The sequence below is a fragment of the Carcharhinus amblyrhynchos genome, chromosome 25, assembly GCF_965287045.1.
Source record: "Carcharhinus amblyrhynchos chromosome 25, sCarAmb.v2.hapA, whole genome shotgun sequence".
Lineage (NCBI taxonomy): Eukaryota > Metazoa > Chordata > Chondrichthyes > Carcharhiniformes > Carcharhinidae > Carcharhinus > Carcharhinus amblyrhynchos.
In genome coordinates this window covers 23,141,189-23,157,232 of record NC_137348.1, presented here as the reverse complement: position 1 = coordinate 23,157,232, position 16,044 = coordinate 23,141,189, and the positions used below count along the sequence as shown (strand labels likewise).

Sequence of the window (16,044 nt, the reverse complement as noted above, 5' to 3'; positions counted from 1 at the left end):
CCACTTGCTTGGCCAAGTGCAACTACAAAATCATCCCGGACTAAGCAGCCTGCTTGATTGGCATCTCGTACGCAAATATATGCATTATTTACATGATGCACTGCAGAAACTCTCAAAGGCTTCTAAAACGGCACCATCCAAACTTACAACCACTACCTGGAATCCTGGAAATCCCTCCCAAACAGCACTGGAGGTGCACCTACACGACATGGAGTGGAGGTGTTCAAGAAGGCAGTTCACCAGCATCTTCTCAAGCAATTAGGGATGGGCAATGAATGCTGGCCTGGCCAGTAAAACCCACATCTCGCAAATAAATAAAGTTAGTCTTGTGCTTTGTCACTTGCAGAAAAATGTTGCAAATTATTTTTGTTTTGCTGAGCTTCATTAGACATTGGTAATTTTGTAACATTTTATTGCTGGGTTAATATAACTTCATCAACAATATAGTTCCTATTTTATTGCCTGGGTGCATGAGTGTATTTAATATACACTTGAGGAAATTGTTTTAATTATTGACTTAGTCATTTATGAATTTAATATAGTACAGAATGTGAGGCATTATATAAAATATTTAACAGATAAACAATAACAAAGTTTGGTTTTATCCTTTGACCAGCTGTATTTACAAAAAGTGGAAATGGATGAGGGTGGCATGGTGGCACAATGGTTAGCACTATTGCCTCACAGCGCTAGGGACATGGGTTCAGTTCCTGTCTTGGGTGACTGTGTTGAGTTTGCACGTTCTCCCCTTGTCTGCATGGGTTTTCTCCCACAGTCCAAACGTGTAGGTTAGATTGATTGGCCACGTTAAATTGACCCTCAGTGTCCCAAAATGTGTAGGTTGGGGAGGGATTAGCAAGGTGAATATGTGGGGTTATGGGGATAGGGCAGAGAGGTGAGTCTGGGTAAGAAACTCTACGAGTTGGTGCAGACTCGATGGGCCGACTGGCCTCCTTCTGCACTCTGGGGATTCTATGAAAAACCATCATACAACCTCCCAGTTCAGTTAATTCATCGGATTCTGTAATTGCATTAATTCACAAGCCAGTTTCAAATTTTAATGCCTTGTTATCTCACCTTGGTTATAGTTATGTTATCGCTGAAATACTATGTGGCCACTGATGATCGTAAATGAAGCATGAAATATGAATTAGGTCCATTGTTAATTCTGAGGAGGCATTCAAGTGTGCTGAGTTTAAAAAAAAACTTGGTCCTAGTTATGTGTTGGAATTTCAGTGATCTGTTCTGTAGCTCCTCCTCAGCTTGCAGTCTCCCAGAAGGGTCAGAGTGCACTTGGCAACTGCTGCTGTCAAATGATAAATTGGTAGGGTTCTAATGTATTAGATTCTCTCATACGGGAGGTGATGGATAGAGCTCCTTGAGAGGATACTGCAGTCTTGAACGCGAGAGCAAAGATTCCGTACTGCTGCATTCGCCTTCTGGTGTAGTTACAGACATATTTCTTTTGGCAGAGAATTGTGAGGGAGGGAGGAGTGATGCCTGGAGGGGCTGTTTGAATTCTGCGGCAAATTGGACTGTGATTCTGGAGTAGCATCATATTGCAGTAACTGTGTCTGAGGCTCCGGACAGGAATCTTCTGTGATTTAAAACATCACTAAAGAAAACTGGGAGACTTTGTTTTTTTTTTAAACCATTCTCTGTCTTTAGCAAATAATAATTTACAGAGTACCGTGCTGATATTTTGTGAGGGCTAAAATTAGCTTCATTTCCACAAAAGATTTTTTTTTGTTTTCTCTACCACAGTCTTCACTAACCCACATGTGGAGAAGCATTGGCGATTGATGAAGCAGAAAATATATGTATATATTTACTTTCAACAGAAGAAAGACAGGTGTCATGTACCCCTCCTTTGTCCTCGAGCCTATGGCACAGCCTATTCATGCCGGCGTCTGCCTTTATTTCTTAAGCTGAAAGCATGGCAACTGCTGGGAATAGCTTTGTCCTCTTATGGTATGTTGAGGGTGGTGACTGTTTGCTGGATTATAGAAAAATTGCAATGCAGACAATACTGAGCAGAGTCTGAGAATAAGTGAGGCAGAAGACTGAGACACTGCGATAGCAACCAAGCCAGCAATGACATCTGTTTGGAGTGTGCAAAACCGAAGTATGAACTCTTCCTGGGAAGGAAACAGTACTAGCCGACCATTCTGTCTTTTGGGATTCAGTTACTACGAAACAGTTAACATTTGTCTCCTGGAAGTAATCATCATTGTTTTTCTCACTGTGTTAATCATTTCAGGTAACCTTATTGTTATATTGGTATTTCATTGTGCACCTCTTTTGAATCATCACACTACGAGTTATTTCATTCAGACCATGGCGTACGCTGATCTTTTTGTTGGAATCAGTTGCTTGGTTCCTTCTTTGTCCCTTCTACACTATCCGACAGGTTCTCACGAATCTTTAACGTGCAAATTTTTTGGATATATTGTGTCTGTCTTGAAAAGCATCTCGATGACCTCTCTGGCCTGCATCAGTGTTGATCGCTACATTGCAATTACCAAACCACTATCTTACAGTCAGCTGGTCACACCATGGAGGTTGCGTGTTTGCATTATAATAATCTGGCTGTACTCCTGCATTGTATTCCTTCCTTCCTTTTTTGGCTGGGGGAAGCCAGGCTATCATGGAGACATTTTTGAATGGTGTGCTAATTCCTGGGAAACAAACGTTTACTTTGCAGGATTTATTGTGATTTTACTGTATGCTCCTGCTGCTTTTGTAGTCTGTTTTACCTATTTCAACATATTCAGAATATGCCAACACCACACTAAGGAAATAAGTGAAAGACGTGCTCGATTTAATACACAAGAAGAAGCATCAACAGAAAATCCACCTAGTTCTGAGAAACGTTATGCTATGGTTCTGTTTCGAATCACCAGTGTATTTTACATCCTTTGGCTTCCGTACATCATTTATTTCCTCCTTGAAAGCTCTCACATTTATGATAGTCCAGAGATATCTTTTCTGACCACCTGGCTTGCCATTAGCAATAGCTTCTGTAACTGTGTTATTTACAGCCTCTCCAACAGCGCCTTTCGTAAGGGCCTCAAACGTCTCTCAGGTGCTGCCTGTGCTTCGTGTATCTGGTATGTGGAAAGCAAAAACCCTTCAATACCTGGAAGTAAAAGATCTTCCAATGGCTGCAATACTTGAAAAGTATAAGACATGACATTCTGTGGCCTGCTCATTCCATCACATCAGCCCCAATGTGATTTTATTTATTGAAGTGGGCTTAAACTTTGTTCAAGAGTAATGTACTATTGAGTAAACCTTGTGGGCAATTTGAATTGATATTGCAATCCAATACAAAGCCTATTACAGGACAGTTAATTAAAAAAAAATCCTGTGGTTTGACAAATTCCCTACTTTGTTTTCACTGTTTATAATTATGAACTGTGTTTGCAATTCTTTCCAGAGAATTGAAATATTTATGGGCCAAATGTTTTAATTTCTTATTGCACTGTACACTGATTTTTAAAAGGTACTTGTTTCATTGACAGTAGAAGTATTGTACATTCTGATTTGTAATCAACTGTGAATGCAGCAACCATGTAAAACCCTGAATAAACATCTTAAGCTCAGAGGCAGACCCATCATAACTGTCTACTAATGAACAATTTTGCAGGCTCCGAATGTGCATACAAAAAGAGTTCTGTTGAACATGGGTAGCACAAAAACATCATTATGTAATACCATGCTAAAGCACCAAGGATGAACCATACCTTTTCAGTTTCCTATTTGATAATCCATTATTAATTAATTGGTGCATGCCATAAATGGGTCAAAGCCAAAGCTATTCATTTAATGAGTTTGACCCCTCTGTTTATGTATAAGAGTAAAGGATTCGAATCATAGAACTCCTACAGTGCAGAAGGAGTCCACGTGGCCCATCGAATCTGCACCGACTGTTATCCCCACATATTTACCCTACTAACCCACCTAACCTACACGTTTTGGGGCACAAAGGGGCAGTTTACCATGACCAATTCACCTAACCTACACATCTTTGGGCTATGGGAGGAAACTTACGCAGACATGAGGAGAACGTGCAAACTCCACACAGTGACTCAAGGAATTGAACCCTTAGTGCTGTGAGGCAGCACTGCTAACCATGGTGCTGTGAGGCAGCAGTGCTAACCATTGTGTTGCCACGTCACAAACTTTGAGAGAAATTACTTGAGACTATAATCAGTTGTTCTGGAAACTTTTACTTTGATGTGAATGAAAGAAAAAGTTTCTAGAACCTTGTTTTTCCAGAGTTTGGGGCAAAATGGAAACACATTAATTTAGATTTAGAAGGTTGAAAATTAAGGGGGAGAAATTGGTTTGTTAAGAGACTTGTTCGATTTCCCCAGAGATAGGCAGCATGGAGGGCCATTACCTGCACAGCCCAGATGCATTCTTCACTTCATCAATAATGAATGCTGCACTGACCATGGACGTAGGGGGCCGCACACTACCTGCCCCAGGGAATCAATGCAAGTCTATGTAGCAGAATAATTCTCCCATAATATTTGAAATGGGAAAGTAAAATGTAATCCACTTTTAATAGAAATATTTCTTGGCATAAATAATGGATTAAAAATAATTATGCAGTTAATTTAAGTCAGTATAATGCCACTGTAACTGAATCGTTCGTGATGCTTTAGACTGGCACAACAATAAGTAGTAAATTGATTACAAAAGTGTTCTAGCCATATTTGTAGACAACTTGTGTGCTGTATAACAAGCATTTTTATATTCATACCCCACAAAAATGTTCCAATTACCTGGAGAATTCACCTGGCTTCAACATTTGACAAACAATTCAAACTGCTGAAGTGCTACGCCCTTTTGTAGCTTGTGCTAAAGTAGCAATTGCAATAGCTGCTGCTCCTACTTTGAAAATTGCCATTGGCTTTGCCTGCACCACCGAGCTTTGTGAAATGGTTGCCGTGTCTCCATCAAAATGGCTGTGTTCTCAGTCTGTTCAAATCAGAATTGTAAATAAAATTTTCGATCTTTCTGACAATCAGTCTGCTACTCTATAGTTTGTACTAATCATTTATTGACGTTACTGTGCTAGATGGACCTATCTAATAATCAACCCAGTATGCAGTAAAGAAAATTTAAACTGGACCAATATAAAAAATATAATGCTTTCAAAAGCATGGATATGTAATAAAGTCAGACCTCTGCATTGTTGCCTCTTAGTGTTTTGTTTTGAAGTACAGTAAGTGGTTCTTATATAAAAAGATATAGGTGTAAGGGCTATCAAACATCCACAAACTTCATTGTGGCTTTACTTTCTATGCATCGAGAAGTTATTTCAAATTGCCCTGGATACTTTCTCATTTTGGAGTGCAATATTAGTAATATTTCTCTGCTTTGGCATTTGTGATGAATGATTTTATTTAACCAGTCCATGTATCCCTACATATTTAGCATGGACAGGTGAAAAAGTTAGCCTTATGTGCTCAAATCATGAGAGGCCTTGATAGAATAGATATCGAGAAATTGTGACAGAAGAATTGCAAACCAGAGGTCACAGATTTATGGTGAATTGCAAAAAAAAGGTCAATAGCAACACCAGGAAAACATTTTTGAGGGTTTGATTAGAATCTGGAAGCACTGCTTGAGTGTGTGGTGGAGGCAGATTGAATTGCATTTGGATTTTAAACACAACCATTTAGCATAAAAAGTCTGTTCTTAAAAAGTGGGACTGTTTTGAAGGGAAGCTGGGTTAATGGGCAATTTGTCATTTTATCCATTCTGCTAAATTTAAATGATGGGGCAAGTGAGAAGACCGTACCTATGAATGGTGTCGTGGGGAGAGGGCTGAAGAAAAGTAGGACTGACCAACATTGACTTTGAGTTGGATTGTGTACTGAAACTACAAAGCCAAGGTAAGTGAATAAAGTTACATTAACCTGAGGATCTGAGCTGTCAACATTGTAAAGTAATTAGCTACAGTCCACAAAAGCCCATCGGCATCCCTCTCCATTAGACAGTTGGTTATGTACAGTTTGACAGGCACCATTCCACAAGTGTGACACAGTGAGGAGATAGGCTTCTGTGAACAATAGCTGGTACAGGGTTCGAACCTGTGAATGTTGTCTCTGTCTCACATTCTAACCATCTAGTCAGCTGAGCTAATCCACCCCCTACAGAGAGGTAGTAAATTATTCATGCAGTTAAATTCACAATGAATATTACTTTTTAAACTTAGTTATTTTCCTTTGTTAATAGTAAGCTTGCTTGGACACCTGTTACACTTTGCAGAGAACCCAACCCCGTTCTCTCAACTGATGAGCTGCAAAAAGACAGCAGTTAGAGAGACCAATCATCATAGAACTTGGCTTGTCAGAAACCATTCAACCCACCACACCAGTACTGGTGCTGACTCTTCAAATAGACTTATCTGTTCTCATGTGGAAGCAAAGTACTGTGGATGCTGGAGGTCAGGAACAAAATCACAAGATGCTTGGATATACGCAGCAGGTCTGACAGCATCTCTAAAAAGAGAAACAGAATCAATGTTTCAAGTCTGTGTGACTTCTTCAGAAGAAGTCATAAGGACTCAAAACGTTAACTCTTTCTCTCTCCACAGATGCTGCCGGACCCGCTGAGTATATCCAACATTTTGTGCATTTATTCTGTTCTAATCCTTTTCTCCTGTACAATTTAATAATCTTCCTTTTCAAATATATATGTAACCCACTTTAAATGACATTCTAATCTGCCTCAGCTACATATTTTAAAGCACTATGTTCCAAAAGATATATTTAAAAAAAAACATCTGTTTTAAACTTCTCCCTTCAGTCTTCTACTGATAATCCCAAGTCTAAGCCTCCTTACTGATTGTTCAGCTAATAGAAACAGCCTTTCACAATTCGCCATCTCAAAATACTTTTGAAAGCATCCTCATGCCTCGTCATTCCATGGAGACAGTGGAGAAGCTGTTTTATAAGTCTTTTGCTTTAATGATGTGGATCCAGTGTTAGGAAGAGAAAGGTATAAAAAACAAACCTTGCCTTTAAAAATGTTTGACTTTTAATGTTTTTACATTTGCATGGATTGCTTTTAATTTGGCATATCAAAATCAAAATTTGAAAACAAGAAACATGCCTAATGAGATCAAAATTGCAAACAAAACCCAGCTTTCCTTTTATTGAAATAGAAATAGATTTCTGTAGGAATTGCCTTCCTTGCTGTCATGTTTACTGAAGTGGATTTATTTTACTTTGTACCAAAAATGTAATTTCGCACAGCTGGTTAACTTAAAATATTATTTTTATTCTGATCCATTAAACCCTGGAGCTCAAACTACTGCATAAAATTATGTTCTGTCAGAGATGCCCTGTGGCAGAATTCTGATCTGGATAGAATTTCCTTAATTGGTACAAGCATTTTAATGTTTGCCACCTTTTTATTTGGCACAATACCACTTTATTTTCAGTGCCATTCGGGGATTCCTGTGTAATATTTTGCAATAATGTCCTTATGCACGAAACTTTAAAAATGTTGCAGAAACGTTCACAAAATTCAGCATTGACACTGGCTTTCCATGGGTGTTAATTGATGGTTATAAGGCAAATTTTATACAGAGTAACTTGTTTTAAATGAAAACCTTTAACCAGTTTCCTCCTCAAAGATTGGAATAACTGTCCCCCTGCAATATATTTAAATCTTCTATTTAGTATCTCTGGTATTTCAATAAAGTAGTTCCTCTTCTCTTTCTCTCTCTCTCCCCTCCCTCCCTCCCTCTCTGTCTCTCTCTCACATGCATGTTGTCTCTCTCACTCTCGTGCCCATACATAGGTACAATCGTAGCCATGCCCCCACACGCACACTTTCAGCAGGAGTTGCAATTCCCAGTTTTCTACATCAAATTTCTAACTCCAAAACTGAACAGAACAAAAGGGCAAGCCTGGACAGCTGGAGGATTTTTGTAGATACTTCTAATATTAAATGACCAGTTAATGTGAATATGCTTTATGCACATTTCCCCATCTCCTCCCAGATTTCTGCATGTGTTTGTTGGAAGTAATTCTCTGTGTTTGCGTGTAATGTAGTGGCAAATATTAATGTCAAATTCCATGTTGACTTGCAGGACTTGGTGACACATTAAGAAATAGATTGTGTGGCTAATTCTTCCAGTGTCCCCTCAACCCAACTGCAACACGTGAACGTATGCTGAATATTTTGGCTTGTCTTGGATACTCAGTTTTGTAAAATAAATGCACTGTTTAGTATATGTCCTGAAATCATATTCATGGATCAGGATTTTCAAATGTTCTTCAATTTAGAAAAATGTATTCAGTAAAATGAAGGTCTAGATGTATGTTTCTGCAGCACAAGAAAATTAACTACTTTGATGGAACATTGAGCTGAATGAGATATGATTGCTTTGTTTCAGAATAAGCTCCAGTGATTTTTACAAAAATGAATAGTGGGAAGTCCATTAGAAAGCTCCTGACAAATACTGTGAGGAATTAGCTACTCATAGCAAATGTATATTTCAATCTCTGGGGCATGTATAATATGAATCTTTAAAATCTGACCGCATAAGTATTTATAATGTAACAAGGATAACCTGTAGTTCATTTCAATGACTAATAGGCAGCAAAGTTGTTTGATTAAGTGCATTTCTCTTTTCAAAAGCCTCTTGAGACAATGTAAATCTAGTCACAGGAAATCCTAAACATGCCAAAACTAAAATCTTGTGAATTGAAAATACTGCAAACATTAGCTTTGTGTTAGCTTCTCTCCTCACATTATAACATTTTGCTATTGTCCCAGAACCTGCAACAAGATGAAACCTACTTCATTTGAAATTGTACGATAGTAGCTAACAGTATCAATAATGCAGCCAAACTTAATTGTAGGCAAAGTAGCACTTTGTAATTTTTATTGTACAGTAGTTTTTTTTTAAATGATGCAAGAGCAGGCAATAAGTACAATTAATCCATGTTCAGGTAACATCATCAAAGTTGTATTGTGCTGCAGTAATAATTTACTTTTCACAGTTATGCTGGTTCAGCCAAGAAATAGCAGCCATACAACACTATTGTGCATTTTTAATTCATAAATATCAATAAATGAAGGACTCAGAATATTACAACAGTTAGATGGCTTAGCTTTGGTGATGCAAAAAGCATAACTAGTCCTGTCAGGTTAACATTATTCAGACAGATTGTTCACTCAGTTATTGTTCTAACCTTGATCCATTTTGTAGTCAAAATTATGCTAAAGGGTTGTGCATTTGATCAGTCTGCTGAATTTAATGTTACTTTGAAGCACTTAATTCAAAATTTTCTCGAAAGCTCTGTTAGTTTGCTACATAGTTGCTGATTCATTTGAATACCGGTACAAATCATAATAGATGCTGCAGTTATCCTGCAGCTACTAATGGTACCTACTCTGAAATCAAAGGTCTGCAAATTGACATATTTAATTCCAGAAGTAAGATTATTGGAAGCTTAACATTTTTGACATAAGCTGGAAAATAGATTTTAGAATTGAGATTAAGCAGGTGATTTTTCTTCACTGGTTACACGAAAGTGATGGTGTTGTAGCAGCAGTTCTGAAAATCAATTTGACTGTGAATTGATCTACCACAAGCTGCATTTGTGTTACTAATTGTCATAGGATTGTACTGAAATCTGAAGCTTTTCACCTCTGGTATAGTTTTTAAAGTTTATTTATTAGTATCTCAAGTAGGGCTTACATTAACACTGCAATGAAATTACTGTGAAAACCCCCTTGTCGCCACACTCTGGTGCCAGAGGGAGAATTTAGCATGGGAAATAGGAAATGAAACATGGATTCGTAGTGGGAAGCTCATCTCAGAATTTTAAAGAATTATTTCTTGGGCTGTGGGCATTGCTGGCTAGGTCAGCATTAGGTTGTTACTTAAGTGTAATGGTCAAGGTAATAACCTGTAGATTACCAGACTGTGTCATTTGTATCGTTGATCTGTAATAAATCTTTCTCAGAAAAGGGGCTTTTAGAAATTTTTAAGTCTTTAAAATATTAAGTGCATATTTGAATGAGATCCGCAACCACGACACTAACCCGCAGCAGTGTGCAATGCCAGTATTCTCTCAACAATTTTGCACTGTCATATTGAATGTGTTAAAATAGTCGTTGAATATTTTCCAGTTTTCCTTTTTCTGGTCAAGTTGGTTCTGTTTGGAACTTGCATTGCACTCTGGCCAAAAACAAGATTTGCTGGCTGACTCACTAATTCACACAACAATTCAAAAAGCACGCAAGCTTTTTAACATGGCACCAGAGCACATTATTATCATGTGATCTACTAAAGCACTTATGGTAATTACAGGTAAATCCCATTTGTAGGAAATGGGTCAGGGCTGAGTTTATTCTGTAAAAAAAGTACTTTTTGTAGTTTGGAATTGTGTAGTTCACCTGTAGAATTATAGTAAAATGCAGAAATTAACATTGGAGGCTGTGGGAAATAAGCATGTTAATTATTGACCTGGGAGGTGTGCGTTCAAGTGATTGCAGTTGTTTGAGGGGAGCATCCAGCGTCAGTGAGTGTAACTGTCATTTTACAACCCAATCACTTTGATTCTGTAAAAACTGCCATTTCTGGTAAAACGGTACAATGTAAAATCAGGATTCCTGTCAGTAGGAAGGGCTAACTGGTGAGTATGTTTTCATTCAAAGTTAGTTTAACCCCAACTTGCAATTTCCTTTGCAGCCAAATTGTAAATATAATGTAGTTGTTACAATAGAAATTGCATATTAATATATACTAAGCTGACAAATGGGACCCAAATTCTCATTTAGGCCACACTTTGTTAAAATATTCCATTAACAGTAGTAGCAAATGCATGCCAGGCATTCTGTCAACATCATCCAGCAATTAGATGCTTGAATTTGTATGCTCTTGGCAACTTGAGGGTGATTGCAGAACAGCACCATTATCTGAGTATTTTATTCTCTATTTCCTGTTCTTACATATTGTGTTTCAAAATAGCAACTTGGTCTCGGCACTAATTCCTATTAACTTTTCCTGTGACAATATCACAAAATGACTTGCTGTACCGTGTCCCTGATAATTTTTGAACGCTGTTGATAATGCTGTGGTGGGACAAATGCTGGCATCACAGTATGCCTGGAGCTATCACTAAGTTTTTGCCATTTCTTTTATTTCTTTTGCATTTTGTTAAGTGCAACAGAATGCTATGCCTTAAAAGGAATTTTGATCGTGAAAGGGCTAAGTGCCTCGAAGGGCTGTCACTCAACATTTGTAGAACTGCACATAAATTACTTAGCTTTGTTAGATTTTACAATGACCTTTCCCTTGTAGGTTATTTGGGGTCTTTTATGTGTTTGCTTATGTGGACCGCATAATGCCAGAACACTGCTGGTCTGAGATTTATAATGTCTTTTTGATCATGATGCTGAAAGTAGCGCATAAGCCAATCCACTTTAGTGTGTTTGAATACCAAATATGTATTAAAATTAATGGAAACATGTATCAATAGGAAAATTGTGATTTTAACAGACTGTTTCTTGGTGTACAAATATAAAGCTACTGGACCAACATGAAATACAACCAAGCCAAGTAATGTGGTTACTTCAGAAATGCAGTAATTTCGACATTATATTCCAGGCATAAATTTTTTCAGAAAAGGTGCACTTACTGCAAAAGTTTTTAAGTGCAAAAATATTAATGACCTGTTTATTTCATAAAAGTATTTTTTAAATTTTGTAAAGCAACTGGTTCTCTAAACTGAGTCTGTTTTGCTGTCTCAAACATTTTTTAGGCTTTGTTCCACTTTTTAAATAAGTAGACTCCTGAACTCCATTAGCAATGGATTGTTAATATTCACAGATTTTCAATTTTTTAAAATTCCTTTTCTCCTACGTTCTTGCTTTCCCTCTCTTATTGTTCCTTACTTTTTATCCTTCTTTTCCTTCCTTTTTTCTTCATGATTGCTTATTTCTTTCTCCTCCGCTTTTGTTCTCTTGAACAGCCCCACTCCTGTTCTTTTCAGCATTTGTGCTGCTTCTTGAGACTTCATTGGTTTGAGAGAATTGTGGGCAAAAGTGGAGCTCTTTCCTGTTCCCTACCTGGACAGGCTAAGTGCACTGCAGTTTGAGAATTGTTGCTGAAAATCTTAAATATTTTGGGATGCATGAATTAGTCCTATCACAGAAATTACTTTTCAAAATGCTTATATTATAAAATAGTTGGTCTGAAACTAGAGACCCCAGAACATTAGGGCTTGTGCTGTTCCAGTTTTACTTGTGCTGGGTTTCTGAAGAGATCTCAGTTCTTGGCAACCATACAGCTTTGCAAACTGTGCTGACTGTACCATGCGATATCTGCTAGTGCTGCAGCATGTATATTTTATATTTGCGTAAATGGAAAGTGTGCACGAATAGACTTTGAATGTTGGTTTGTTTCTTCTCAAGCTGAGGAGAAGTTAGTGATTGGGAAATGCTGAGCCACTCGATTTTATTTCTGAGATAAATCTGTATGAAGATGTTGTCCTTAATTACAGATGTTTGATTTGACAATAGCAATTGTAATTTGTCAAACAATATTCAGCGCTGAGAAGTGTGAATAAAATTTATTTAAAACTTACTTATTCTCTACTTTTGATGAATTTTGCACTCATTGATGTGAGTATAATTATTGGGCAATGGTACATTATAATCCACAACTTGTACTTGGTGTCTAACATGACCAAAGTTTCAATACATAGAAAGCTTCCTCTTTAACAGTGTCCCTTCATCCAGTTCTTACAGGGACAGCATGATCACTAACCAGCCAGATCTCCATTTAGCACACTAGTATTCTTGTTGACTTAACTAAACTGATGATTTAGACAAACGTTTGGGTACTTGGGCACTGTCAGCCTCTGACCAGTAGGAACTTTTTAAGAGTGCAAACCTATTTCACAGAGGATTGCTATGAGTCGAGAAGGCCTGTGATTAATGTTGATAACATCTGTTGGATTCTAAGAGACCATTGCCAATATAGTTATTGAGGGCAAGGTGTGATGGTGTAACATGTATTCAGTTGCAAAGTATGTCACTTGTGATTTTGAACAAGGCAGTCTATGTGCTGAGACCAAAACTGGCTTGGAGGTTTTAAACTTGGATATGGCAGGATGGATAAGAATGATTTTGGATGTTGGCAACACATTTAAAGGTCTGGTGGTAATTGTAGAGGAAGAGGAGTCTGAGATTGGACTTTTTGTGGTGTGAGTTATAGTTAGTCTTAAAAAGAGTGGCGCGGAACTTTAAGAATCGTTGATATTAGTAACCAAGAATAGTCACATTTGGGAGTGTGCAGAGAGCTGGAGATTCATTAGTATTAATTTTTCAAATTTTCACGGGCAGTTTTGAAGTTGGGCCTGCGTTTGTGTGACTTAGCGTAATTTCATCACTGTTTTTAGCATTTCACTTTCATCATTTTTTTAAATTCCAAAAGAAAGTAAGCATCACTTAATGTGCACTATATTTTTCAACTAAAGTTTTTTAGATGTAAAATTACAAATGATAACGGAAGAATAATAATTAATGCAGTGTTCTTAAGATTGGAATATTCCATTATATTGAAGGAAATATTGAAATCTATCCTAATTAATTGCTTATGAATAGGTCCCTCATCAATATAAATTTTAAACTTCTTTTTGAGCTTCAGCAACACCAATTTGGTTTTAAGCTAATAGTATAACAATTTACGCAAATTTTTAGCATGAAAATTGAGTCATTTGGGTGTTTTACATTTTGTATGGGTGGCTTATCGCTGTGGCAGCTCCATGTTTATTTTGGTAAAACTGGTTAACATTCTATGACCCATGTTTTGTAGATCTGTGATGCAACTATTGAGATTATTAGATTGTTTTAAAATTGAAAACTTGGGGCACAATCTCACTGACTTGCCACGCCTCTGATAAGGTAGGGTGAGAAGCGAAAAACCATTCCTGATTGTACTGGAACTGTTTTGTTGGCGAAATCAGCTTCACACCCTTTCTTTTTCAATGTTAATTGCATCATTTACATGTTAAATAAGAACATAAGAAATAGGAGCAGGAATAGGCCATCTAGCCCTTCGAGCCTGCCCTGCCATTCAATAAGATCATGGCTGATCTGAAGTGGATCAGTTCCACTTTCCTGCTTTCTCCCCATAACCCTTAATTCCCTTGTCTGTCAAAAACCAATCTACCCATGACTTAAATATATTTAGCGAGGTAGCCTCCACCACTTACGGGCAGAGAATTCCAGAGATTCACCACCCTTTGAGTGAAGAAGTTCCTCCTCAACTCCGATCTAAACTGCCCCCCCTTTATCTTGAGGCTGTGCCCTCTAGTCCTGCTTTCCTTTCTAAGCAGGAAGAATCTCTCTACTTCTACCCTATCCATCCCTTTCATTATCTTATACGTTTCTATAAGATCCCCCCCTTATCCTTCTAGAGATGTATAAGATAATAAGAACATAAGAAATAGGAGCAGGAGTAGGCCATCCAGCCCTTCGAGCCTGCCCTGCCATTCAATAAGATCATGGCTGATCTGTCGTGGCTCAGTTCCACATTCCCGCCCTCTCCCCATAACCCTTAATCCCCTCGCTTATCAAAAACCCATCAACCCGCGTCTTAAAAACATTTAGCGAGGCAGCCTCCACCACCACAATGGGCAGAGAATTCCAGAGATTCACCACCCTTTGAGTGAAGAAGTTCTTCCTCAACTCTGTTCTAAACCCCCCCCCCCTTTATCTTGAGGCTGTGCCCCCTAGTCCTACTGTCCTTTCTGAGCGGGAAGAGTCTCTCCACCTCTATCCTATCCATCCCATTCATCATCTTATATGTCTCAATGAGATCTCCCCTCATTCTTCTAAACTCTAACGAGTACAAGCCTAGTTTATTCAGCCTCTCCTCATAGCTCAACCCCCTCAACTCCAGTATCAGCCCAGTAAACCTCCTCTGCACTCCCTGCAAGGCCAAAATATCCTTGCGTAAGTACGGTGACCAGAACTGCACACAGTACTCCAGCTGCGGCCTCACCAATGCCCTATACAGCAGCAGCAGCAAGACCTCCCTACTTTTATATTCAGTCCCCCGCGCTATGAAGGCCAGCATCCCATTAGCCTTCCTGACCACCTGCTGCACCTGCAGGCTGGGTTTTTGCGACTCATGCACAAGGACCCCGAGGTCCCTCTGCACTGTCGCCTGCTGCAGTTTTTCGCCACGTAAGTAATAGTCCTTCCTACCATTATTCCTACCAAAGTGGACCACCTCGCAGTTGCCAACATTAAATTCCATTTGCCATTCCCTGGCCCATTCGCCCAGCCTATCTAGATCCTTCTGCAGACTCTCCACACCCTCCGCGCAATTTGCCGTTCCACCAATCTTGTGAAAGGAATGTTATTAGTTCATCGTCTGAATTCACTTGACTCACTTGCTTACTGGTTGAGAGCCTCACTGGTGAGAATCATGGTTGGTCTCCATCGGCAGAGACCAGATATGATGACCTTGCCAGTGGAACAGCAGGCCACTGCAACTCCCGTGGATGGTTGGGGACAAGGCCAGACAGTGCCCCTTGGGAAGTGCCAGCCTGGCAGTGTCAAAAAGGTTGGGCCGGGGGTGGGGGGAGCTAGGGTAGGCTCTGGAGGAGTGTGGCAAAGGGGGCACCATCAGCGAGGTCGAGGAACTCTGCAAAGAGGGCATGATTGGAGCGGTGAGGGAACTCTGCAAAGAGTGCGACCGGGGAGGGAACTCTGCAAAGGGGCCATTCGGTTGGAGGGGGGTGGAGTCCCTGATGTCCATGGCAGAGGGAGACTAGCATAGGGAACCTTTGGCAGGGGGAGGGGCGGTGTCCTGATGGCTGTTGGGAGGGAGTTGCACCGAAAGAGCTCAGCATCTGGCTTCACCGATGAGATTAGGCATCCCCCCCTTGCACTGAGCCATAAGATTGCAACTCTCAGCTTGCCCAAAAAATCAGCCTGATTCTCTCCTGTTTTCCTGTTTGTTCAGCACTTAGAATTTTTTTCATAAAATTC

At 39.1% G+C, this 16,044-nt stretch overlaps 2 protein-coding genes across 9 annotated transcripts in view; both read left to right on the top strand.

Annotated features, from left to right (window-relative positions):
* The window catches only part of rabgap1 (RAB GTPase activating protein 1), a 199,773-nt gene that overhangs the window by 119,541 nt on the left and 64,188 nt on the right, over window positions 1-16,044 (top strand). The gene's annotated exons all lie outside the window — the stretch shown is intronic.
* Window positions 2,095-3,293, top strand: LOC145358258 (putative G-protein coupled receptor 21). The gene has a single exon (XM_080212126.1). The coding sequence runs from the start codon at window positions 2,095-2,097 to the stop codon at window positions 3,175-3,177; it is 1,083 nt and encodes a 360-aa protein (XP_080068252.1). The 3' UTR covers window positions 3,178-3,293.